We start from the raw sequence: 25,064 nt of genomic DNA, 5'->3' as shown, positions 1-25,064 counted from the left end.
TATGATCTGTTGGTGTTGGATGTCTTGGGGTAGGGCTTCTCCTACTCCTGTGAGATCTCAATATAGGGATCAATGGGGATATCAGTTACACTGATTCTGCTCCAAGGCACAGGGATCCTTTGCTCTCTAAGGCCATACTCCAGTTATTAAATTAACAGTGAACGTGACAGCAGTTAGAAAATGTTTTCTCTGGCCAGGCAGTTGCTTCCATGCAACAACATTTAGAAGAATTGCACAAATCTTTGATGGATAGCGAGCTGTCTCTGCAAGTCCCCTTCTTCCTTAATGACTAAAACTTAATCTCAGTCAATTCAGTGGGGCCTCAGCTTAGTCCAAGTCTCCCCCCAAACCCCTCCCTAGTTTTGAGAGGAATATATAGAGCCAAACTGGGACTGAGGAAGAAGGCAGGACATCTGGTCCTCAGTTGTCATCATCAATCTCTGTTAGCACCTACATTCTCATCTGGCATCCAGTTGTATAGACTGTGCAAATAACAGCTATAGCCCCGTCATTTTGACCTTGAGGCCTCCTCAAGCACTCAGTTCTCTATCAACTCCTGCCTTTCCCATCTTGAAGGGCACAGAAAACATTCAGCTATTCTTCTGTAACACTCTAGGTGAAAAGAAAGGAATAGGTCATATTTGTAGCCATTTCCACTCTGCACTTACATCATGCTGAGTACAGGGGAATTTTATGAGGCGTGTCACTTTCCTGAGCTACATGGGAAGTGAGGCTCAGATTTCCTCTTATCTTGTATTCTCAAGACTTTCTGTCTTTCATGTCTCACCCCACTGCATCCCCCTACAAGGGGGATGTCTCCTCCAGTGGCTGCTGTATGTCTTAAGAGTTACCTGGAAATAAAGTCATTTCTGATTCTATAGCTTACAGATCTCCAAGCATTCAAGCATTCTCTTTGTGCATAAGACCTCAGATATCATTTCTGTTAGTCAACAGAGGTGAGCTCAACCACTCCTCTTACTGGGGGACTTAGAAGCTTTGAACTACAACTGGCCAGTCCTTTATCCTTTTCCTCCTTCTTCAGCCTCTCCTTCAGAGTCAATGATTTCTGAGGAGGTGGGTGAATGGTCTTTCCTTTAGGGACTGTAATGGATTGAATTGTGTGTCCCCAATCTCCCCAATTCATATATTGAGGTCCTAACCCCCAGTATCTCAGAATGTGACCCTATTTAGAAGTAGAAATTATTGCGGATGTAATTAGTTAAGTCGAGGTCATACTGGAGTAAGGTGGGCCCCTAAATCAATGTGACTAGTGTCTACTTATAAAAAGCAGAAATTTGGACAGACATGTACACACACACAGGGAGAATTTTGTATGAACATGAAGACAGAAATCAAGATGATGTGTAGATAAGCCAAGGAATCCAAAGATTGCCAGCAAACCAGCAAAAACTAGGAAAGAGGCATGAATCAGATTCTCCCTCACAGCTCTCAAAAGGAACCAGCACTGCCAACACTTTGATCTCAGACTTCTGGCTTCAAGAACTCTGAGACAATAAATTCCTGCTGTTTAAGCCACCCAGTTTGTGATTCTTTGTTACAGCAGCCTAGGAAATTAATATAGGGAGCTGGTGGTCTAATGACCCATCTCCATGGCTTATAGCAATTAATCCACTTATCAAATTACGTTGGTAGTGATACCTATTACCCACACGATCGCATTTTTCCATATAGAAAACCCCTTATAGGCCTCCCTTATGACATTTTCTGAGGTGCACAGAGCTAAGGAGAGCAATTATCCCATTTTGCCTGGGACAAATGAAATTCCTGGACATGGGACTTTCAATTTTAAAACTAGGACAGTCCCAGGTAAAGCAAGACGTGTCGGTCACCTTACACAGAGCGCTCTTCCTGGTCAGGTCTTTCCAGGGCACAGTTGGGTCCACAGCTACCATCTTAGTTCCCTCAGTTGAGGTGGGTTTACCACAAGAATTGGGGAATTCTGGGCAGAGGAGCTACATGTTGTGACAGAAGGGTGAAAACAACTAAGAGGTCTGGAACAAGGTAAGAGATACTGAATGGATGGTGATAGGGGTGCAGGGAGGGTATGGAGAAGAAGCTGGAAAAGGTGACTGGATCCAATTGCTAAGAACTTCTGACACCATGTTAAGTAAATGTACATCATTCTATCCAGTAAGAAAAGAGGTGGACTCTCAGAGAGTTTGAAGCAAGAGGGTTGTCATCAGAGCAGATGTTTTAGAAGGATTATCATAACTGATTCATGTTTTTCTTTTGTAAACTTAAAAGAGAGACTAGATATGAAGACCTAAAAGACATACAAACCAACTTCAATATATGGACTTTGTTTGGAACTTGAAAAATTGTAAAAGTAAATTATGAGACAATAAGAGAAATGTAAACACTTACTGCATTACATATTTAATGATATTAAGGAGTTTAAATATTTTAACTGTGGTTTTGCTTTTTTTTTTTTTTAAGGTAGGGGAGAAGAAAAAGGTATTAATTCAGTAACACATAGAGAGGGAGAAAGGAAAAGTGAGACAGACAGACAGACAGACAGACAAGAGCATGAGAAAGCGCTCTGGTAGGCCGTGGACCCTCTCAAACATTCCCCACAATGGCTGGGGTTAAGGGGTCGAGTGGGGACTTACCTCCAAATTGTCTCTAAAAGTCTCAACCTGACTTTCAAGGCTCTCCTTATCTAGAGACACAAGCATTCCTGCCCCTCCTCCATCCAACACACTCCTTTTCCTGATAGGATTAGGTATTTAATAGTACGTCAAAGACGCATTGAGGCTACATATGTCAAAGAGCGTTGGGGGTTAATCCATGCCTCGGGCCCTTGTCAGGGGACCGAGTCTGCGGCAGAGCCCCTCGGATTTTAGGGGAGGCTGAGTTGTCTCGGGTGGCACGCCTTCTTTGAGTGTGAGGCAGCGTCTGAGCAGAAAGGATATTAAGAACGTCATCGAGGTACGCGAAAGGGAAACATTCCTTAGGTGCAGCCTTGGACTTTGTCCTAGTTCCCAAGCGAAACTGTAGTGTAATCTTGGGCAGCTTGGTCCCCTTTCTGACCCCATCTGCAAACCTCGGGAGGTGGTAAAGGTATTCTCAGGGCCCTTCAGTTCTGACATCCTCTGACACCCCTCTTGGAGATCGCAGGCTGAGGGGACTCCACTGTAGAAGCGGACTCACAGATGGGCCGTAACAAAGGGCCGAGGTCGTGGGCAGGTTCCCGCCCCCAGCAGGTTTTGGAAACTCCTTGAAGCCGAGGGGCGGGGCTTGAGCGCGCCGCAGCCAATCACTAGAGGCCCAGGGCGCCGGGGCGGGGCCTCAGCGAGCAGCTCTGGCGGCCAGGCTGGGTCCGAGCATCCCGCGGCTCCGGACGGTCCGGCCCGGACATGGCGACCGTCCGGGCTTCCCCGCAAGTTGCGCTGCTGCTTCTCCTGGCCGTTGCGGGGGTCGCGGAGGTGGCAGGGGGCCTGGCTCCGGGCAGTGCGGGTGAGTAACTGCTGGAGCAGCGGTTCGGGGCGGTCCAGAGCGGCCGCCTGAGCGCTCCAAGATGGCGCGGGGCAGGGGGCGGGGGTGCGCAAGACCCCCATCCCGGCCCACGTCCGGTGACCCAGGGGCCGGAGGACCCAGCAGGCTGGAGGGGGTGCCAAGGAGGGACGAGCGAGGACCTATCTCCACCCTCGCTCTTCCTGCAGTGAAGATCTGCTGAACTAGGAGCAGTGACCCGGGTTCGAGGCCTTGCTCTGTCACCCACCAACAGGGAACCCCAGCTTGGCCCTTATCCCCTCACAAGGCTCAGGTATCTGTCGGAAAAGGGTGAAATGCCTTCCCTCAGGATCGTCACGAGGGTAGGATGGGATTTTGGAGGTGCAACTACCCAACCGCCGCCCTGACCAATTATTGCTACTTGACCCTCACCGGGTTCAGAAAGGCCGACTTTAGGCGGCGATCATTGATGGGCCCCACAGCCTGCCAAGTTCAAGTTTCAGAAAAGAATGGGTCCAAGTCTTCTGCATTCGATTCTGCTGCTGTTCGCTGTGGGTGCACTGTGTATTCTAGACAGTTCTGGGCTTTGGCGAGAGACAGATTAAAACTCAGTAAACCCTGCTCACAGGGGGCTGGCAGCCTTTAGGAGAGTTTTGTTCTTGCTCTGGATGAATTAAACCAAGAGTGGACAGGAAAGTGTTCAGTGTTCATTGTCTCCCTCATGCTGGGCTTTAGGAGTTGATGTTAACTCCTGTCCGCCAGACCTCTTTGGCTAGGAGGTGGGGTCACACAGGACACAAGCAATTGGATTCAAGGCAGAAGTGTCCAGAGGAAATGAAGAGCTGTGGGTGCACAGTGGGAGAGAGATGATGTCCACCTGGGGTGGGAGGAAAATTGAGTGGTCCCCCAACTGTCCTAGATGTTAAAAGATAGCTAAGATTTACATATGCAGACGTGGTGGAGCAGTGCATTGCTCACTGAAAGAGCTTACACCTAGAAAGAGCAAAATGAACCCCAACAAGGTTTTAGGGGAGTTTACAGTGTTAACGTTGTTTTGTTTTGTTTTGTTTTTCAAAGGCAAGAAAGTATTTAAAGAAGAGAGAGAATTGTGTCAAGAACCTGGGATTAGTTAATTGTAATTGGTTCTAAATTTAGCTGTCAATTAGAGGAAATCAAAGGAGAGAAAGAGAATTCTGTGTATTCTTGGCTAAATCAGCTTACCTTTCTGGGCTCCGTTTGTCTCATTAAGTTAGAGGTTGAACTAAAGCATTTCCAGAGTTATGGTCCATAGAATACTAGTTGTGCATTCTCATCTCACAACTAGTTGGTTTTGTGAGTGACAGTAGAATGGAGTAGTTAAGAATACTTGAACAAGTTACTTAGCCTTAGTCTTTTTGTGCTTTAATATCCACATTTATTATATATAGTATCTTCTCATAGATTTTATTGTGAGAATTTAGTAAGCACTGTAATGTTAGCTATTAAATAAGTTTGGGAAACACTGCACATTATACCCCTTTCTTATAAATTCACAAAACATGTTAGATTCCCAATAAAGAGTTCAAGGTTTTCTGTGGTAAAGAAACTTGTTTGCTGGGGGAGCCAGGTAATGACCACTAAAAGGTATGGAGTTTCTTTTTAGGGTGATGAAAATGTTCTAAAGTTAGATAGTGGTGGTGGTTGCACAAATCCATGAATATAATAAAACTAACTGAATGTATATTTTAAAAGGATGAATTTCATAGTAAGTGATTGTTAATATGTAAACTGAGGCATATTAAAATATTTAAGAGTTTATTTGAGCAAAAATTAATTCAAATAACTAGCGCCAAATGGGAAGTGATAGGAGCTAGGGGAAAGACTTTCATTGAGAAGAGGTGGAAGCAAAGCAAAGGAATTATTTGATTGGCCATAGCTTAAGTGAATACCTTATTTGAGAAAGCCTTGGTAGCTATTTGTGACTTGTCTTTAGGTGTGATTTCTTAGCCTTGAGATATCATAGGCTTTGGTTTTGGTTTGCTTAAGTAGGCTACTAAGGCAATAAAGCACCTCAATGTAACGGTCTCCTGATTTAATTAATTTGACATGATTTATATCAGTAAAATTATTATAGAAAGATAGAAACTTGTTTGCTCATAGTACTCTTTTTCTTCATAACACCTAAAGCACACTTTAGAAAACACTGGGCTAGATGATTTCTGTAGGCCCTTCCAGCTCTGAAAGTCCATGACAGCATAGAATTTGCACTGTTTGATAAAAAGAAAATTTTCAAGTTTGATGTAGAAGTGAGATTTGTCCCTCTTACTAAATTCTAGGAAGCATATATTGCGTGTTTCTTTACATAAAGGACATTGAGTAATACAATGGACAAAAGCTTCCACTGTAGATTCATAGAAAGTGTGGAAAATGTTCTTCAATCCTAAACAAAAGTTGAGAACACAATATTAAATTGTATTTCAATGAAGGCTTAGCTTGTATTTTTGCTGAGACAGTCTTCTTTCCCCTCTCTTGACCCCATCCAAGGTTGGGTACTCCCGTCTCCTGATATAAGGCTTTACAAGTCTTATCTGTTCTTAGAGATTTTTCATTCCTATTCCTTCAGGTGGAGGTGAGGGAGTGATATTACTTGCAAAGTGATTATCATCTCTTGAGAAGTTTGGCCACGCCCTCTACACTAGAGTAATACCACACTTCCTATTTCAGTGTACTTTACAGTCCTAACCGCTCCCCTGCGCCTCCGCCCCCTTCCCACACTTCTGGTGTTCTCTTTGAAGGATGGGATAGGACCTTATGCTGCAGTCACGGATGTCTGTCATGGCACCTGATAATAGCTCTGTTTCTATTTAAGATGTTTTGTAATAGTACAAAAGAGGGAAAGATGTAACATTAAGGGCTAGGTTTCAGTAAGTTGACATTTAAGGAATTATGTAATAGTCAGCCTGGAATCCTGAAAAAGAATGTAATAAATTTTAAGTTAGAAAAAGCAAACGCCTATCTGGAAGAAAGTAATAAGAAGCAGATTTCCTTCCCAAAGAAATATCTTGGCCACACACTGTAGGAAGAGCTAGGATTGCTGGTAGACCAGGTATGACAGTTTATTCTGGTATGCTGCTAAAAGTCCCTATCTTATATCCATAGATTTAGGCAATCTTTCATTAATTATACTTTTCACTATATGCCACTTGTAGAAGAAAGTGGTATGATGTCAAGAGATGGTTTTTATATATTAAAAATGTGGATTTTAAAAGAGCAAAACATGTTACAGATGTTTATTCAAAAGTATTTATTGAGTGCTTACTATGTCACATTGTTCTAGGGTAGGATTGATGTTCTTGAGGAGCTTACATTCTTTTTTTTTTAATACAAGATATAATTTTACTTTATTATTTTTTTAAATTAAGTTTATTGGGGTAACAGTTAATACAATTATATAATTTTCAGGTGTACATTATAATTTGTCATCTATATATTCTATTGAGGAGCTTACATTTTAGTGGAGGAGAGAAAGACAATAAACAAAAAATGATTTCTGGTAGCGCTGAGTAATCTCTGAAGGAAACTAGATGATAACATAGAGAATTATGTGAGTATAGGGGGAATGCTTCTTTAAATAGTGATGACTAGTGAGGCCTCTTTTAGAATTAAAGTTCAAAACTAAGATCTGAAGATGTAGGTGCTTTCCTTAGGAAAGATGGGTAGAGACCAGAAAGTCCAGAGGCTCTAAGGAAAAAAGGAGCAGAATGAGCGAGAGAGTAGTCTAGGGCTAAATGGTGCTGAGCTTTGCAAAGAGCCACAGAAGGGTTGTGGGTTTTATGCTGTGTGCCGATAGAAACCAATAGCCTTTTAAGTAAGAGATGTGTGCTTTGGCTCCTGAATGGAAAAAAAAAGCAATTGTAGTGAGGAAGGAGTAAAAGCAGGGTGACTAGAAAAGCCATTGCAGTACTTGGAGCAGGATATGATGGTGACTTAGAGTAGAGTGGTGGTGGAGATAGAAGAAGAGAGATTTAAGATATATTGCTGATGGATTGGATGTGGGAAGTGGGGGAAGGAGGAATTTAAGATTTCTCATAAATTTTTACCTTGAGCAACTAAGTGAAAAATGATGCCATTTGCTGATGTTGGAAAGATGAGGAGGAGCAGAATGGAAGAGGGGTGGCAGGTGAGTCAGGAAGAGAATCAAAAGTTCTATTTTTGTATATGTTTGAGATGGATATCAGGAATAACTGCCCCAGGTTCTTTCCTTATTAAGCTAAATTTCATACCTGTCAGTAATCCATTCATCAAATATTTGTCAAGGTGTTAATAGTGCCAGACACCATGATAGGCACTAGATATAAAACTGTAGTCGAAAACAGACATGGTCTCTGTTTTCATGGGGTTTATGGTTTAGTGGGAAGTTCAGATATTAAATATCACTAAAAATATGTAATATCTACATTGCTAATACTGTGTGGTTATATTAGTACATATCTATTTATATTCTAAATCTCAAGAATATATTTGAGGAAAAAATCATGGAACTTAGTCAAGTAAGTATATAGCACATAATATGATGGATGTTGTAAAGTATCTGTAGATAACATGAAGGGGACCTCAAGACAAGGGTAGTATTAAGAGAAACATTCTGACCATGGAATATACCATTGGAAACCAGACATTGACACTCACATTTTTCTTTCTTTCTTTCTTTCTCTCTCTCTCTCTCTCTCTCTCTCTCTCTTTCTTTCTTCCTTTCTTTCTTCCTTTCTTTCTTTCTTTCTTTCTTTCTTTCTTTCTTTCTTATTTGTTTACTTATTTATTGTTTTACATTCACATTTTTAGATCTCTTGTTTTGTAAATGGGAGGCCTACAGCATACAGTGGGGGAAGGGAATTATCTAAGAATATTGGCTATTGCCATTTGGAAGGAGGACCTTAAGAGAGTCATTTGCTTTAGTTGCTTCATAATGATGAATGTCTGGGTTAAGGCTCTTTTGACCCCTAAAGGAGCAGAAACCAAGGTGGCTCAGGATTAGGGGGCTAGTTATGTCGCATCTGACAGGGGAGCACATAGAAATCCAAGGGTAGGAAATTCAGCATAGCACAACTTCGGGGACTGTTGTGGGAACTGGAAAGCTCCTGGGAACCAAGACTACTTTTGCAGTCTCTACCTCTTATTGCCTCTTTCAGTGCATCTCTGCATTTCCTACTCTCTACCAGCCAGCTTCCTCTTTTTACTCAAGGCGTCTGTACCACCATAAAACTTCAATTTCCCCAGCCCCAGCTCTTCTTGATCTTATAACTGCAGAGCCCACCACCAGCTGGCTGCATATCTCTGTGCCTGACTATACGAATGAGTTCAATTTATCTTTGACTTAGGCCGAAAACTCATGATGTTTGTTAAATTATGGGTTGGTCGTCATATGAAAAGTGGTACTGAGGTTGTGCAGTGAGGAAAATGAAACTTATTGTTTTTTTTTTTTTATAAAAAGGCATTGTATAAATAGGAAATTATTACTTTTTAACCAATGAATACAATCTTTTGAGCTGAGCATTGTGCTAAATGGGTACAAGAAGTTACAGCCAGTCTGGGGATATCATAAGTATAGACATGAAATGAGGAGAGAAGAGTTAAGTGTTAAAGTTTCCAGTCCTGACTTAAATAACCAAAAAACCCAACATGGCTTGGAGGCGTCGCAGAAGAAAGGCTAGTCATAGTTGAGGCAGGATTTAAACCTTGAAAGATGTTTGGGATTTAGGTCAGCAGGAAGAGGGCACTAAGCATTTCAGGTAGAAAGCTATGTTCAAAGTAAATGTAGGCTTTCGTCATTAAAAAATAATAGAAGGTCAGGGAAAAGAAGGTCGGAAGACTTGGAGAATTTAGAGTTAGAAGATCAGGAAGCCATTGTAGGCCCTTGATTAGAAGAGTGACCTCACGAAAGGTCTATTTAAAAATTTAATCTGGCAGTCATATTGGTAATAGAATCAAATGAATATAATTGGCTGTTGCAGGAGTGCAGTACTAGGCAAGTATTGGAGAAGGATATTTGTAACTTGCAAATGGTTCGTGGGGGGTGGGTGGAATATATATATATATATATATATATATATATATATATATATATATATATATATATCTGTGCAGATAGATAAAGCAGTATGACAAGATGTTGGCAATATTGAATCCAGGTGGTCAGGTATATGGATAATCATTTTACTGTTTGGCACTTCCTTGGCTAATGATATATTCCATAATTATACACAAACACATATGTATTATAAAAGAGATGAATGTGACAATTGCAAGAATGCATTATAAGGTAAAGTTGAAGTTGTCATTTAAACATTTATAAAGTGATTGTTACTTTCCAGGCAGTTTTGAAAATAAAAATTATATTAAAAGTAAGGTTATATTTTTTATTAACATCTTTTTTATTTAGAATGACCTTTCTTCAGTATCAGCTCAGATTTAGTTTTTTTCCCCCTCAATAGTTTGGGGTATATGTGTTCTGTTTTAGTAATTCTTTAGGAAGGCATTAGTTAGAGGGAATCTTTATCTTCTTTAAAAAGAAAACAGGAATGGCTTTTCATTAACCAAATTGAATTATAGATTTTGAGAGGCTTCTGTGGAAAAATCCCATTTAAAATTCTGTGAATATTTTAGTTTTAGATTAGGGTGTGTATTTGCTTTTTTAAATACTGGTTGGTCTTAGAAGTTGCATTTTTCCCTTGTGGCTGGAGCATGTGCTTCCTTCTTACTTGCCTATCTTTAGTACACATGTGGTTGGAACCAACAGCCAAACCTTGATGTTTCTAATTATTGGATAATTCTGCTTGCATATTTCTAGGTTACACTAATACGTTCTTAAACCCAACATACATGGCCTTTAGTAATCAATTTTTGGTTTTTATTAATTTTATAATTATAGATTCTTGGAATAAGAATGCAAAATAGGACACTTCTGTCTTTAATGAGGATAACACCTGTGCTTTTCATTTTCATCATGTCAGTATCAAGTTTTATTTTAAATCAGTGGACCTTTATCTGTTCAATTCCATTTTATGAGAATAAACAGTTTTAAACTATTTTTTTTCTTAAAGAACAAAAAATTAAATTAGAATCAAATTATAAAAAGAAATTTCTGAAATTCACTGTTTTCTCGTACATAAAACGTTAGGCCTTAGAGAGTTTTTTGCAGTATAATAGTTGACTGAACCAATTAATTCTTTTAAAAGCTTTAAAAAAAACAGACCTTTAATTGCCACATTAATTGCATGTGAATCCTTCTCCCCCATTCTTAATGAAGGCATATGAATCGATGTCCATTTGTAGATATTTATTTCTTGAAAAATATGCACTGTTAAAGATTCTAAGAAGTTTTTGTTGTTTCAAAGGAAGAAAAGTGTGTACCAACATAATAATGGCTAAGGTTACGAATAGAATGTGGAAAATGTGATGGAACATAGGTCCCCTAGCCTGTTCAAGGGAGTGTGGCAGTTTTCTCGAGAGGAAATGTACTATTACAGAGGAATGCTTGGTTGGGTGAGGGAAGGGAATTATTGCCAGAAGATTTCAGGCTGCCCTCTTTCATCCCATTTTGTCAGAAATATCAGGCTTTTGGAAAGACTAGAAGGAAATATGTCAAAATGTCAAAACAGGTCCTGGCAGGACAGTAGGAATAGAGATTGTTTTTCTTCTTCTTTTCCAAATTTGGAGTTTCTTAATGAAAAAAAGAATTATTTAAAAATTTAACTTGGGGAGTCAACTTCACTATAAATTTTACTTTCACCATTAAATAGGGAAAAAATAAGCTTTTATGTTTTTAATGAAACCTTCCATTGTTATTGGAGTTTTAAATATAACATTTTATTCTGTTCTAAAAAGACCTTTGCTCCAAAAAACTGTTTTTCAAAAACCCCTAAGCCCAAGTCAGACTCTTGTCTGCCTGAATGTTTACTTTTTGCTAAGCTCGTGCTTGTTGGGACCATATGTTATCCTGAGTTACCTTTGCTCATGCTCAGCTGGATTTTCTGCCCTTGTATAACTTTTGTGTTAGAAGATAGTAGAAAGTGGCAACTTCTAGAGCACTTCAAAAGAACACATGCTATCACACAGGAGAGCCTCCCTATTTTTTTCTGCCTGCCCTCCCCATTCTAATGAGGCTGAGGGCATAACAAAATCTTAGAAGCGGGTAGCATGGGACTGTATGGCAGGGGAGAAGGGGCGTTGTGAGAAAACCTCATGAGTGATTGGGCATCCCTCGAGTTAGAGCTTCTAAGAAAGTAACTACAGCCATAAAAAGTAAGGAACTTTTGAGGGAGGAAAAAAAATGGCGTAGATGATAGAGGCTCTCTTCATCCCTCTAGCGACCAAATCAGAGTTGTGACAGAAACAAGGAGCAGCAGCAAGGAAAAATTGCCTGGGATCTAGATGAACAAGCCATACAAGAAAGTACTCTGCAACAGCAGAAGGTAGGACGGGGTGAGGACGCCGGGCTGCCTTGTCTCAAGCAGCTGAATGAGATGGAGGTTGGGGCAGCGACAGTGGCAGAAGCCTCTTAAAGGGGCTGCATCTGTGAGTGGATTTTCACGGTGACAGACCTGCTCGCTCTGAACACCAGTGCTGATTCTGCTGCACGCAGGGGGCACCGGAGACTTACAGAGAGACATTGTCAGAGTGAGGACCTATGCGAGACCCACTAGGTACAGAAGTACCAGTGGTGTCCATTGTTCCCCGTCGAGTCCTCCCCCACTACCAGTGTGCCTGACACAGTGCCTCCATAGCTGTGATGTCATCAAACTGGATAAAGAGGTTGCTCAGCCCAGAGGATTCCCTGAGACCCCGCCTCCCCCAACTCAGGCCCCACTCAAGCCACGTCCAGGTGTATCCTCAGCGAGTCAGGTGCTCCTTGCTGAGACTCACACTGGAGGCAGCCTCAGTTTCTGGTGTGGCCTTTTGAGGCAACTATAAGCACAGCATCTGTGGACTGCTTGCTGAATCTTAACAGGTGGCTCCAGAGGGAAAGAGGCTTGGACTTAGTTTGGCCTGCAGCTGAACCCCTCTCAGGACTGTGCCACTGGACACCTATTTCACAAATCTACACTAATAAGACCGGGAGACTTAGGAGCTTGCTTTGCTTAGTACATAGAAATAGACACGGAAAGGCAGCCAAAAGGGTAAGACAAAAAAGCAGAAACCACATGAGAGAACAGAACAGAAATCCAGATATAATGGAGTCAAGTAATCTAACAGTTGCAGAGTTCAAAACACTGGTTATAAAGATGCTCAATGAACTTTTGGGAAGTGTAGATAAATTCAGTGAGAACTTCAACAAAGAGATAAAAAAAACATAAAAAGGGAAATGGAAATTATAAAAGAGAACCAGTCAGAAATAAAGAACACATTGTCTAAGATGAGAAGTATATTAAATGGAATAAACAAAGGAATAAACAAAGTGAATAAAGAAGAGGATCAAATGCCCTATCTAAAAGACAGGAAAACCAATCAGGACACTTAATCAGAATGGCAAGAAAAAAGATGCCAAGACTATAAAAATAATTTAAGGAGGATATGGGACACTATTAAGGCTCCAAATATTCGTCTGATTGGCGTAAACGAAGAAAATCAAGATGTCGAACAGCTGTTTGAAGAAATAATGATGGAAAACTTCCCTAACCTGGTGAAGGAAATGGACATAAAACCCCAGGAAGCTCAGAGGATTCCAAAACTCAGGGATCCAAAGAGGCCCACACCAAGACACATCATAATTAAAATGCCAAAGGTTAAATACAAAGAAAGACTATTAAAAACAGCAAGAGAAAAACAAATAATTACCTAGAAGAGAACACCCACAAGACTGGCAGAAAGGGAAGGAAAGAAAGAAAAAGGGAGGGAGGAAGGAAGGGGGGAAGGAAGGAAAGATTCTCAAAAGAAACTATGCAGGACAGAAGGGCTTGGCAAAAAAATATGTGACAGGATGAAGACCCAGGATATACAACCAAGAATAATTTATCCAGCAAAGCTATCATTTAGAGTTGAAGGACAGATAAAGAGCTTCCCAGACAAAAATAAGCTAAAGGAATTTATCACCACCAAGCCAGTATTACAGGAAATGTTGGAGGGACTTCTTTAAGAAGAAAAAACGAATAAAGAATGGTAACAACTACCTTCCTATTAATAAGTATCTTAAATGGAAAAGAATTAAGTGCTCCAACCAAAAGATAGAGTGGCTGAAAGGATAAGAAAACAAGACACCTCTACATATAAAAAGGAAGGGAATAGAAAAAGATAGTGCTTTGATGGACCTAGAAGGTATTTAAGTCAGACAGAGTAAGGTAAACACTATATGATTTCACTTATATGCGGAATCTAAGGAATAAAAAGAACAAACTAATCAAAAACAGACTCACAAATATAGTGGACAGTTTGATGTCGTACAGAGGGAAGAGGGGTTTGTGGGGCTGAGAGAATGCTGTGAAGGGCTAAAGAAGTACAAATTAGTAGCTGATGGATGGTCATGGGGATGGAGAGCACAGCATAGGGAATGCAGTTAGCATTGATACGTTGGCTAGGTGGAGGGTCGGGTGGGAGGATACAATTGTGGGGATTGTTTTATGAATTATATAGATGTCTAACCAATGTACTGTATACTTGAAACTAAATAAAAAAATAATTTTTTTAAAAAGTAAAGACCTTTTTCTCTTCTGAAACTTAGTGAAATTTTTATGTTATTCAGAATTCTTGTCAGATGTTTAGAATTTCAAGACACTTTCCCATAGAAATAATGTTAGAAAGCCAGCCTCACAATAGTCTTTTATGAAACCAAACTATTGTAATATGCCAATGATATCATATATACCCGGTTATTGCTTTGTCGGTGAAAGAACATCCACCATAAGAAAAAGTCTTGTAAGAGTTTGAGACAAACTGATGATAATTGCTGGGAAGCAAAATCTCAACAGATTGAGGAAATGCTTTGGAGAATGGCAGTTTTACAGCTTACTTTATACATTAGAATCAAAAAAGGCAAGGTAAGGAGAGTTTATGAGATTCATTGGTGGTAGATTAAAGAGGTGGGAGAATGCAAAGTAGGGAAATCTCTGAGAGTGGATAAAAAGTAAAATGGAGAGACACGTGCATCTTTTACATTGGTGGGTGTGGAATAGTTACCATTTACAATCCATAGAGATGGTGTGTGGGCAACAGATAACAATGTGGTCTCATGCTCTGGTGCCCGTGGTTGTGCCTTCTAGGGGTCTGGAAAAGATTACTCTGACATTTTAAAGGTATGTTATCTTAGATGCACAAAGACAATAAACAATTTCAAAGTTAAAGACTGACCTTTGTCAAGGAATCTATAAGACTACCCACCATGACCTGCTTTTAGTTAGGAATTTTTAAGTCCAGACCACCCTTATGTGGTTCTCAGTTTGCAAGGCCTGCCAGGTGGACCTCCCCTGAGCTTGTCAGGTTTTAGTTTGTGGCCCCTTTTTCACCCACAGCTTTATGGAGAAACAGTTTTCAGTTTCAAACTTAGAAGACTTGTTGGTAAGATCTAAAGAGGACTTCTTTTATTTGTTTATTCGTTCATTTCTCCCCAATACCAGTTCTTTTAATCAAAAAAGCTCTGCTTTCATCTTACTGGTATATTGAAGTTATATAGGTTTCACTTGAAGAAATTATGTTGCAAACATATATATATTAAACCATTGTATCATATCTAGCTGCTTGAAATATATTTTCATCTTGTCTCTTTTGACTTGCCAGTCTAGTCAGCCCTTATCAATCAATCCAGCTGTATATTTTTTCCAGTTAGCTACACTCTAGTAGTAACATGCCCCTTCCGATTATCTCTAGCCAATTTATCAATTTCTCTGGGCCCATAATGCTGCTTGGCAATATTTTTCGTTTTCTCTAATTTGATATTTCTCAAACTGGTGCTCTGAAATGTTAAATGGCATGAAAAAAAGCTTTTGTGCTGTGAGAAATCTGTCTACTTAGACCTTTTATTAGGAGAGTAATAATGAATATTAGTATAGTAAAAGCTTCGTGACATCTTGAAGTGAAGAATTCACTCTTTTTTAATCCTTCATTTCCAAATTTATTTGAACATGAAACATTTTCTCTTGAAGGATAGATATTAATGAATCATGAAACAGTGTTTCATAGAACACAAGTTTGAGAAACATATCTTTCTCTCTTCTCCCAAGTGGCTGTTACAGATCTCTGCAATTTCAGACTGAGCCCCCAACCCTATCTCAACCCTTTTTGTTTTCAGACCTAATCTCTATTTCACTGTGAAAATAGAGGCTGTTGAATTTCCTCTTAATTTATGAGTATCCTTATATCCTTTCCTCTTGTCTAGACTTTGTTCTGTCATCAGACTGTACCCTGGATGAAGTCGGAGAGCATAACATTTATTCACTACTGTATCCTTAGCCCCAAATATAATGCCTCTTCTTGATCCCACATCCCATAATTTGTTTCTACCACAGTTGGGTATACAGCATTTCAATTCTGGCACCAACCACCCAGAGTTAGAAGAGACCCCACAAGTTAAAGGGCATGGGCCCCAACAAGACTGCCCTTACTTCAGACACCAGCCAAACTTCGGGGGTCCCCCAAAGGTCACCCATACTTCTGACCAACTGGCTGTAAATCCAGGCTTCCCATGACCCCTCAGAATTGGTAATTTCCTGGAAAGACTCATACAAATCAGGGAGGCACTGTAATTATGATTATAGTCTTATTATAAAGAATATAAATCAGGAAGACCAGTCAAACAAAGAGACACAGGGTGAGGTCTGGGAGGAAATGCAGAGCTTCTGTACCCTTTCCTCATGAAATCAGTGTGCATCACCCGCCTGGCACATCAGTGTTTTCACCAACTAGGAAAGATCCACTGAGCTTCGGTATCTAGCGTTTTTATAGGGATTTCATTCCATAGGCATGATTGAATGAATTATTGGCCATGTGGTTGAACTCAATCTCCTGCTTCCCTGTCCCACTGGAGGTTGGGAGGTTGGAGTGATTATCATGTGGCTCAAAGCCCCAACCTTCTGATATGGTTGATCTTTCTGGCATGGCCAGTTCCCACCCTAAAGCTATCTAGGTGAGACCCTGGGCCAGCTCATTAGCATAGCAGAGACATTCCTGTTACTCCCGGATATAGAGTCTCCCTCTTAAGGAACCAAGGACAGTCTGCTCTAAAAAACAAATGAACAAAACAAACAAACAAACAAAAAAACATAAAAAATCTTCCCTTGCTCTTGGATCTTTCTGTAACTACCATTCCCTTTTCCCTCCCTTCACTGCTAGAGTTCTTGAGAGCCTATATTTGCTGTTTATACTTCCTCACCTCTCTTTAATATCATTCTCTTCTACCAGCTCCACAGAAAGTACCTTGTGAAAGTCATTAAGTGGCCTTCTAATTAGTAAATTCATTTCCTTTTTTGAGTCTTCAATCTAACCTGACTGTTCTGGTATGTGACACTAACTACCCGCTCTTCTGTGATACCGCTTTCTTGTGGTTAACCTGTCTCTCTGCCTATTGCATCTTAATCTCTTTGTTTCTTCCCATGTCTCAGATGTTGCTGTTTTTTAGAATTTGGGGCTGTGGTCACTTTTCACTAGAAACTCTTTCTAGGCAATGCCATGCATTTTCATATACCTCCCTTTATGCTGACGACTTCCAAATTTGGATCTTTAGGCTTGGCTTTACCTGCAATCCAGACTTGGATTTCTGACTCTACTGGAATTTCCATCTGGTGTCCTGTCCTTAAAATGAACACTTCTAAAACAAAATTCACTGTCTTTTTATCATTTAACCTTAATATTATAGATGTGATAATAGAATCTAGGCCATAGGGCAATTGTGTAAGTATTGAATGAGATAATGCAAAGCAAACTTAGTAAAATTCTGGCACATAGAAGGTACACAGTACATAGTAGCTGTTATTATTACATGACTGTCTCCCTTGTTAAGACTGCAAGCTTCTTGAGGGCGAGAACTATGTCCTAAAACCAACCGAGCATTGTACTTTGCTTCTAATAGAGACATAGTAAAGGTTTATTGAGTTAAAATGAATAATAACAATCTGTTTAATAAATGGTTTGTGTAACCATCTGATTTAGCTTAACCATCTTGTAATTTAAAGTGGGCAATATCGGGTGTTTATTTTTTCTTCCTAGGTGCATTGTGTTGTAATCATTCAAAGGATAACCAAATGTGCCGTGACGTATGTGAACAGGTAAGCTTACGTAATAATTCTAGAGGGTATTGGTTATGTAATTGTTTATTAAGTATAATTGTTTTGGAGAAATCCGTTGGATAGCAATTTAACTAAGTAATCAGAGTTCATAACACCAGTAATGGAACAAATTAACATGTCTGCTGACATGATGCACTGAAAAGGAGCACAGTATCTCATGTAGAATTCCTGGCCCATATGCATAACCTGAGGAAGCAATAGGGTCAACCTGGATTGAGGGCTAATCCTCAAAACAATAGCCTGTACTCTTCAAATAGGACCCCAGATATTACTCTTATTATTAGTTATACAAATGTGGAATGTAACTTTTATCTCTAGATACACACTGAAAACAAAGGTTGTAAGAAACTTCCAGATTAAAGGAAACTAAAGAGACATGACAACTAAATGCAATGCATAATTGTGGATCGGATCCTGGAATTAAAAAAAAAAAATTACTATAAAGGACATTATTGGGATAAATAGGTGAAATTTGAATATGGACTGTAATAATATTGTATCGGTGCTGTGATCTTGAATTTGGTGATGTACTGTAGTTAGGGAGAATGGTGTCCTTGTTCTTAGGAGATACATGCAGGGATTTAGGGATGAATGATCATGTCTGTACTGAATTCTAAAATGTTTCTTCAAAATAATAGTGATAATATGAGTTTATGTAGAGTTAAAGCAAATGTTGCAAATGTTAATAGTGGGTGACTCTAGATGAAGACTGAGTGTTCATTGTTCTACTTTTGAAACTTTTCTACAGGTTTGAATTTTTTGGTTGGGCTTTTTCAGGCAAGTTCCACTGAGACAGTGACTGTTCCTAAAGTCTTACCTTTCTTTGAGCATTATGGTTGTGTAGTTCTAGCTTTAGTGCTTGAGAATTAATGGCCTCAATCAAGTTTTCAAGTAAGAACCTGGGTTTTAACACTTTCTGAAACTGAGAGAGCTATATAACTGGGATTAAAAAATCTCTCAAACAGTATTATGAATTTAGAAAGATTTTGTAAAATACTTTTTAATTATAAAGCAAAACAGTGACTCAGCTCATCTAAATAGCTGCTAGGGAATTCATATCAAAATACTATAGCGAATTAAGTTTTCTACAAATTTATTGCCAGAAAAATACCTTTTAGAAACAAAAATGACCTCTCGATGGTGTCACCATAAAGGAGCTTTTGAAGTAGCTCTGCTACTTTTGGAAGTGCTAATTTCCTGACCTTTTGCTTTGTTTCCTCTTGTTTTTTTTCCACCGATGTACAATAGGGTGATTAATTTTTACGAGGTACCTGTGACAGGCAAGGTCTAATTTCTTAAAATAAGAAATATTAGAAATTCTATAACTTAGCAAATTAAGTGGTTGCTATAGTTACCCCAGTAAAGAACATTTTTCTCTGACCTTGTTTTTAACTAACTGAGAATTAAGGCAAATAGGACCCCAGATATTACTCTTATTACTAGTTACACAAATGTCGAATGTAACTTTTATCTTCAGACACACACTGAACTACAGAATTAGATTTACTCGCAGAGGAGGAGAGCTAAGAACTGGGTTACATATGTTCACTTTCTCCTACCAAACTCAGCAGTCAGGTAAGTCAGTTATTCCAGTCACAGGAGCAGAGTGAGTGGTGTAGAGATGCCAGGCAGAGCTCACTCAAAATGAAAGGAAATACCAGGAGTGAGGAACCATTATTTCTTCAACCAGTAGGAAGGGAAGAAAGGGTGGAGTCCTGCTGATATTTAGGTTTTGAGTTGAAGTGAATAGTAGTACTGCTGATGGAGGCTGGGGAAAAGATTTTGTTTGGGGGGAAGGTGAATTGCCGAATTATCAGTGAAAACCACTATGTGAAGACAGTTGGAGATTTGAGATTAAAGCTTTTAGAATTTGTCTATGGCCATGCCACCCTGAATGGCCCGATCTCTTCTGGTCTTGGAAGCTAAGCAAGGTCGGGCCTGGTTAGTACTTGGATGGGAGACCACCTAGGAATTCCAGGTGCTGTAGGCGAGAGAAAAAAAAAAAACTTTTAGAATTTGAATTTAGATAAGTCAAGGCTGGTGTTTTATAATAGTGAACATTAAAAAAAAAAAAGGTGTCAGATGCCAAATAAAAGTTAAGAAGCTTGAGATCTGAGAAAAGGCCCTTAGTTTTAAGAAGAAGACTGTTAAGGGAGATATTCTAGAGCAGAGACTTTGCGTTGTTTATGCTGAATTCTCTGTGCTTAGAATAGTGCCTAACATGCAGAACTCTCCATAAATATTTCTAGATTGAGGGGAGTGGTAGGACACTAAAAGTCATCTGCAGAAATTTAAAACTTTTTTTGAAAAATTTAAATTTATTATAATATTTCAAACTTGCAAAAATCTATTCAGTTTTTAACTATACCTTATCTCCCCAACTGTACTATAAATTCTTTGAATATAGAGATTGTGACATTCATCTTTGTTGTACTCATGCCCTTGTGTATGGAAGCTGGTCAGTGAATATTTGTGAGTTGTTTGAATGGACGCAATGAAAGGAAAAAGTGGAATATTAGTTGGAGAAGTCAGTGCAGGAAATAAAGATTTGTTTCAAGATAAGAGGCCTTTGCTTGTTTGAAGACAAAGGGAAATGAGTTATGACAGAAAGAGGGGATAAGTATGGATAAAAAAAAAGCTCTCAAGATCAGGATTGTAAGCCCTGTGATGTGATTGTTTCTGCCTTGAATAGGGTACAAGTTTGGTTATTAAATATTTGCTCTGAGATGATTTGTATAATCATAGTATATATTCTAATATATATTCTGGGTAAGCATTCATCTTTCTTTTTAGGTGTGATTATCAGTTCAGTGAAAAAAGTAACTGCTAATGTTCAAGTCTACCAAATCATCTGAAGGTATATACATGCTGCCTTCTTTAAGCTAAATTAATTATTTAGCTTATTTATATTCCTAATATTATTACTTATTTATATTCTTAATAAGTTATCTTAGTTATTTATATTCTTCATAACAATGTTTCTCAGTTTAATTCATTATACTTTATAGAATCATGATTTTAGAGACAGAAGAGACCTGATAAATTATCTAACTTCTTTATTTTGCTTGTTAGCTATTCAAAAAACTGGAACCTGGGGAGCAAATTTTTATTTTATTTTTTCTTATGTGCCAGGCTCTTTACAAATATTATTTCATTTAATTCTCACACTAAGTCCTTGAGGGAGATAATGTTGTTATCTGCATTTTGTAGATGAGGACGTAGAGGTACAGAAAAGTTAAATAACTTGCTAAGAGTCTCTAAGGCAATAACTGAGTAGCAGGGGCTCAAACCCAAATGTGATTGATTACAAATCCATGCTCTTAGCCACCAGGCTAAGTAAGGCCAAGTAGGTGGCTTACTTCATTGTTCTTTCTGCTGTTCTAAACCGTTGTGGGTATTGTTGGTGTTTTGCTTTATTTCCGTTTTGTGAGGAAATGGAGTTGAGGGAGAAGAGATGAATGAGTGGAAACAAAGCTTTCTCTGTTTCTTCCCATTCCACTACCAGTGTCTTGTGCTTATTCCTTTCTTTCTGTCTCTTCTTTACTTTCTTGCTTTTCATTATTGTCTTCTTTTTACATATATTTTTCTTGTTTTTCTTTTTATCTTTTTATAATGGGAATTTTTAAATATACACAAAAGTAAAGCAAAGCATAATGAACCCCCATATTCAACTTCAACATTATTAACAAGGCCAGTTGTGTTTCATTTATACCCCAATTCCCCCCCCATTATATTGAAACAAGTTTATATTGCAGTAAATTCCATTTGTCATATCATTTGACCCATAAATTTTCAGTTTTTATCTATAAATTATAAGTACTCATTAAAGTGATATAAAAATAACTCACTTTTAAAATGTAATATTCAAATATCTAGTTTTTTCAGATTTCTTAATCGTTTCATAAGTTGTCCCCCTCACCCCTTGTTTTTTTTTTTTTTTTTTTAGTTTGAATCAGGATCCAAGTGAGATATGCATAGCAATTGGTTATATGTCTTTTAAATATCTTTTGAACTATGGGTTTCTTCTTGCATTTTATTTAATGAATAAATCTGGTCATTTTATCCTGTAGAGTTTCCCACAGTCTGAATTATGCTGTTCGCATCTCCGTGGTGTCGTTTAATGTATTCCTTTATACTCTACATTTCTTAGTAATTAGTAGGTAGATTTAGAGCAGAGGTGTTCAATAGAACTTTCTACAGTAACGAAAATATTCTATATTCATGTGATCCATTACAGTAACCACTAGTCATGTGTGCCAAGTGAATACTTGAAATATGATTTAAAAAACCGAGGAACTGAATTTTAAATTTTATTTAATTTTAATTGATTTCAGTTTAAATTTAAATAGCCACACATGGCTAGCAGCTATCTTCTGAAATGGATCCTGAGGCTTGATCAAATTCAGGTTTTATTTTTGTTTTGTTTGTTAAGTCTTCCTTATAAGTGTTATTGTGTCTGGTTGTCTCTTTTTGTAATGTTAGTAGTCATTGTTGATAATTCCCTAAATGCACTAGGGGTTGCAAAATGGTGATATTCTAGCTTTCTTTACTTATTAATTATAGTTGGTAGTTTGGGAGAAAAGTGGCTTCTAAAACTAAGTGGAGAGAAATCCTTTTTCATTGTCTTTACTGTTCATGGATTTTACAGTCTCAGCTGTTTGCAGGTAACCGTGAAGGTCTGTCTGATACACGTAATGATTTATAATTTACTGAGACATCAAATTGTAATTGCATTAATTACAGTCCTGTTTGGAAGTGAGCCAGTTAGACTGTTGAATGAACTTGTCAGCTCCTTAGCATCTATATTAAAAAATGGCTTTGTCTCTATTTTATGGCATTTTACAGAGAAGTTTATCCCATAATGCTATTTATAAATTTGTTCTTCACCAATACCAAGGGAGTAGCATAGTCTATTTTTCATTGTGGTCAGTTGACTAAAAGCAGTTTATGGAACAGTTTAGAATAAATTTATCATTTTTTTCTTCTTTTTCTGTTTTCTTCTTTCTTTTTCTTCCCTGTCTTCTAACAGGTTGGTAGCCTGGTTTTCTCCATTTTCGGTCATTAGAAAATGGGGTCTAGACTTTGGTATATTTGGATTTTCTTGATTAGTTGCCAGACTAACCAACCTTTTAAGAAATGTTACTTCAGTTTAATTTAGATCTTTCCAATGGTTTTCTATTTACAAAAAGAAGTTGGAAAATATTCTAGATACCTGATAAATTTAGAGAATAATAAATTTTACTTATTTCTTATGAAAAATGCTACAAAAACTTTTTTTTGTCAAATAGATATTCTCCTCAAAAAGTGAATCCCGACTAAAACATCTGTTGCAACGAGCGCCAGATTATTGCCCTGAAACAATGGTAGGTCTTGTTTAACCCAACTGTGTAAGCTTTTGTTTAAATAAAGCCATCTAACGAGTTACTTTTAGATTTAGCAAAATGTTCAATGTGAATGAGGTTTGTAGTCAAAGTAAAATGTTAGATTTAACTAGGTACTTTAAAAAGATCTTCACACAAATTGCTAGATAGAATATTGTCTCACTTTTATTGTTTATTCCATGATTTAGGTAAAAACAATATTAAATACAAATTTATTCCAGTCTTTAAATTTAATTATAATAGTTTATCTTGAATTTGGAATTTTATGTATTATTATATTTTGAAAATTTTATGAAAACTATAATAAATTTTATATTTATTTTTACTTTGGAAAGTTGTATTTGAGATAAAGGAAAATGTGTGACTTCTCGTTATGCCTATCTCATTATTCCTGTCTTCCCATTTTCTTGTATATGATAGATGTATTGCTTGCCAGTCTGAATCATGTAACTTAAAATGTCTCTAATGCTTGGGCCATCCTCAGTATTTGGAATGCTTATGGACCAGGCTAAGAAAGTCTGAGTTTGCCATGAGAAGCCTCTTTAGATATGGTAGCTTACGTTATGTGAGGTGAGAGAAGTTCTGATACATTTTCCTTTAGTCACTCTACAGATACATTTGTCTTTGTGCTTGGAAACATTGATTCCAGTAAGCATCCTGAGTAACCAGACTAATCTTCAGTGCTCTTAGATGGGAAGATGGAAAAAGAGCAAGTGACGTTTTGCATCTGTTTTATTTTTTTCCCCTAAATAGCTGGTTGATACTCATAGTCCTAGAACATTGATTGTATAGACACAAACATAATCAAATCATCCATACAGAATTTCTGTAGAAATTAAGTGTCATATTTAGGAACTGGTTATCTATATAAAAACCTTTTGGTGATTACAATTTTAGGTTGAAATTTGGAGTTGTATGAATTCATCTTTGCCAGGTAAGCAACAGAAATGTAACATTTAACATTTTATTTTTAAAAACTTACTGTGATTGTATAATCTGTGTCATATAGTTATAGTCCTATAACCTAATGTATACCCTTGAGCTTCTGTCCTCTCCTTCCCATAGGCACCCAAATTTGCAAATGTATAATTTATTCTCATTCACTCAATACTTAACTTTGTACTCTTGTCTCCACTTCTACCATTCTATTGAAACTGGTCTTTGAAAAGATCAACAGGATCTCTTGGTTCCTAGGTCTTATAGCTTTTTCTCAGTACTTACTCTCTTTGACTTCCCTGTGACACTTGATATTATTGACCACTACCTCCTTGTGACTGCACCTTGCTCTCTCTTACCTTTTTCCTCTTACTTCCCCACCACAAGGACTGTGGTTGTTCCTGTGTGTCATCCTTTTCTCTCTCCACACTCATCCTGGTAACTAATCAGCTTTGGGAAGGAACTTTCAAATCCAGGTCATTGTTTGTGACTTCTAGACATCTCTACCTAGATCTCTGCATCCAGGTGTATCTGAAGTGAAAATCCAAAACTAAACTCATCTTATATTTGCCTCTCTTGTGAATGACACTAGACTGGAAACCAAGTTATCTTTGACCAATTTTTCTTTTGAGCTCTCCTCTTGTAAAATTTTGCATCTGTCCTCTCTACCCTTAGTTTAAGCCTCTATTGTTACATTCTTGGGATAAAATATTGTAATAAACTTGTAACTGATGTTTTAACACATCATAGCTGTCGTCCCAGCCCTTCAAAAAAATCCCTGAGGGATATCCATTTCTATTGGAATGAAGCCCAAACTCCCTAACCTGGCATTCACAGTTTCTTAAGATTAAAGTTTATTTTCCAGTCCTGGTTAAAGCCAGTGCCTTGAAAAAATCTCTGAACTTGAAAGGCTGTCACACAGTTTAAACAATTTGTACTATTTGCCTTCCTGTGATTGCCTACATCCTTGCCTGTTTTCCTAATTGTCTCTCTGCCTAATGTTCTGGAATTTGTAATTTATACA

General features: G+C 38.2%; 1 protein-coding gene and 1 pseudogene across 2 annotated transcripts in view; both read left to right on the top strand.

The window, feature by feature from the left end:
• Positions 1 to 3,291: 3,291 nt before the first annotated feature.
• Positions 3,292 to 25,064, top strand: part of RECK (reversion inducing cysteine rich protein with kazal motifs) — a 62,830-nt gene continuing 41,057 nt past the window's right edge. The window contains exons 1-4 of one of the 2 annotated variants that reach the window (XM_039856875.1): positions 3,292 to 3,477; positions 17,644 to 17,702; positions 23,012 to 23,086; positions 24,002 to 24,038. In XM_039856875.1, coding sequence (XP_039712809.1) covers positions 3,378 to 3,477; positions 17,644 to 17,702; positions 23,012 to 23,086; positions 24,002 to 24,038 — 271 coding nt within the window. In that variant the 5' untranslated portion in view covers positions 3,292 to 3,377. Of the gene's footprint in view, positions 3,478 to 17,643; positions 17,703 to 20,561; positions 20,581 to 23,011; positions 23,087 to 24,001; positions 24,039 to 25,064 lie in introns of those variants that run through there. The other variant, XM_039856886.1, reaches the window with a different exon arrangement.
• On the top strand, positions 19,596 to 19,713 carry LOC120598348 (uncharacterized; annotated as a pseudogene).

Source organism: Pteropus medius, unplaced genomic scaffold (genome assembly GCF_902729225.1).
Source record: "Pteropus medius unplaced genomic scaffold, Ma_sr-lr_union100, whole genome shotgun sequence".
Lineage (NCBI taxonomy): Eukaryota > Metazoa > Chordata > Mammalia > Chiroptera > Pteropodidae > Pteropus > Pteropus medius.
Note: the sequence above shows the minus strand (reverse complement) of the source record. Positions and strands in the feature narration are given on the sequence as shown.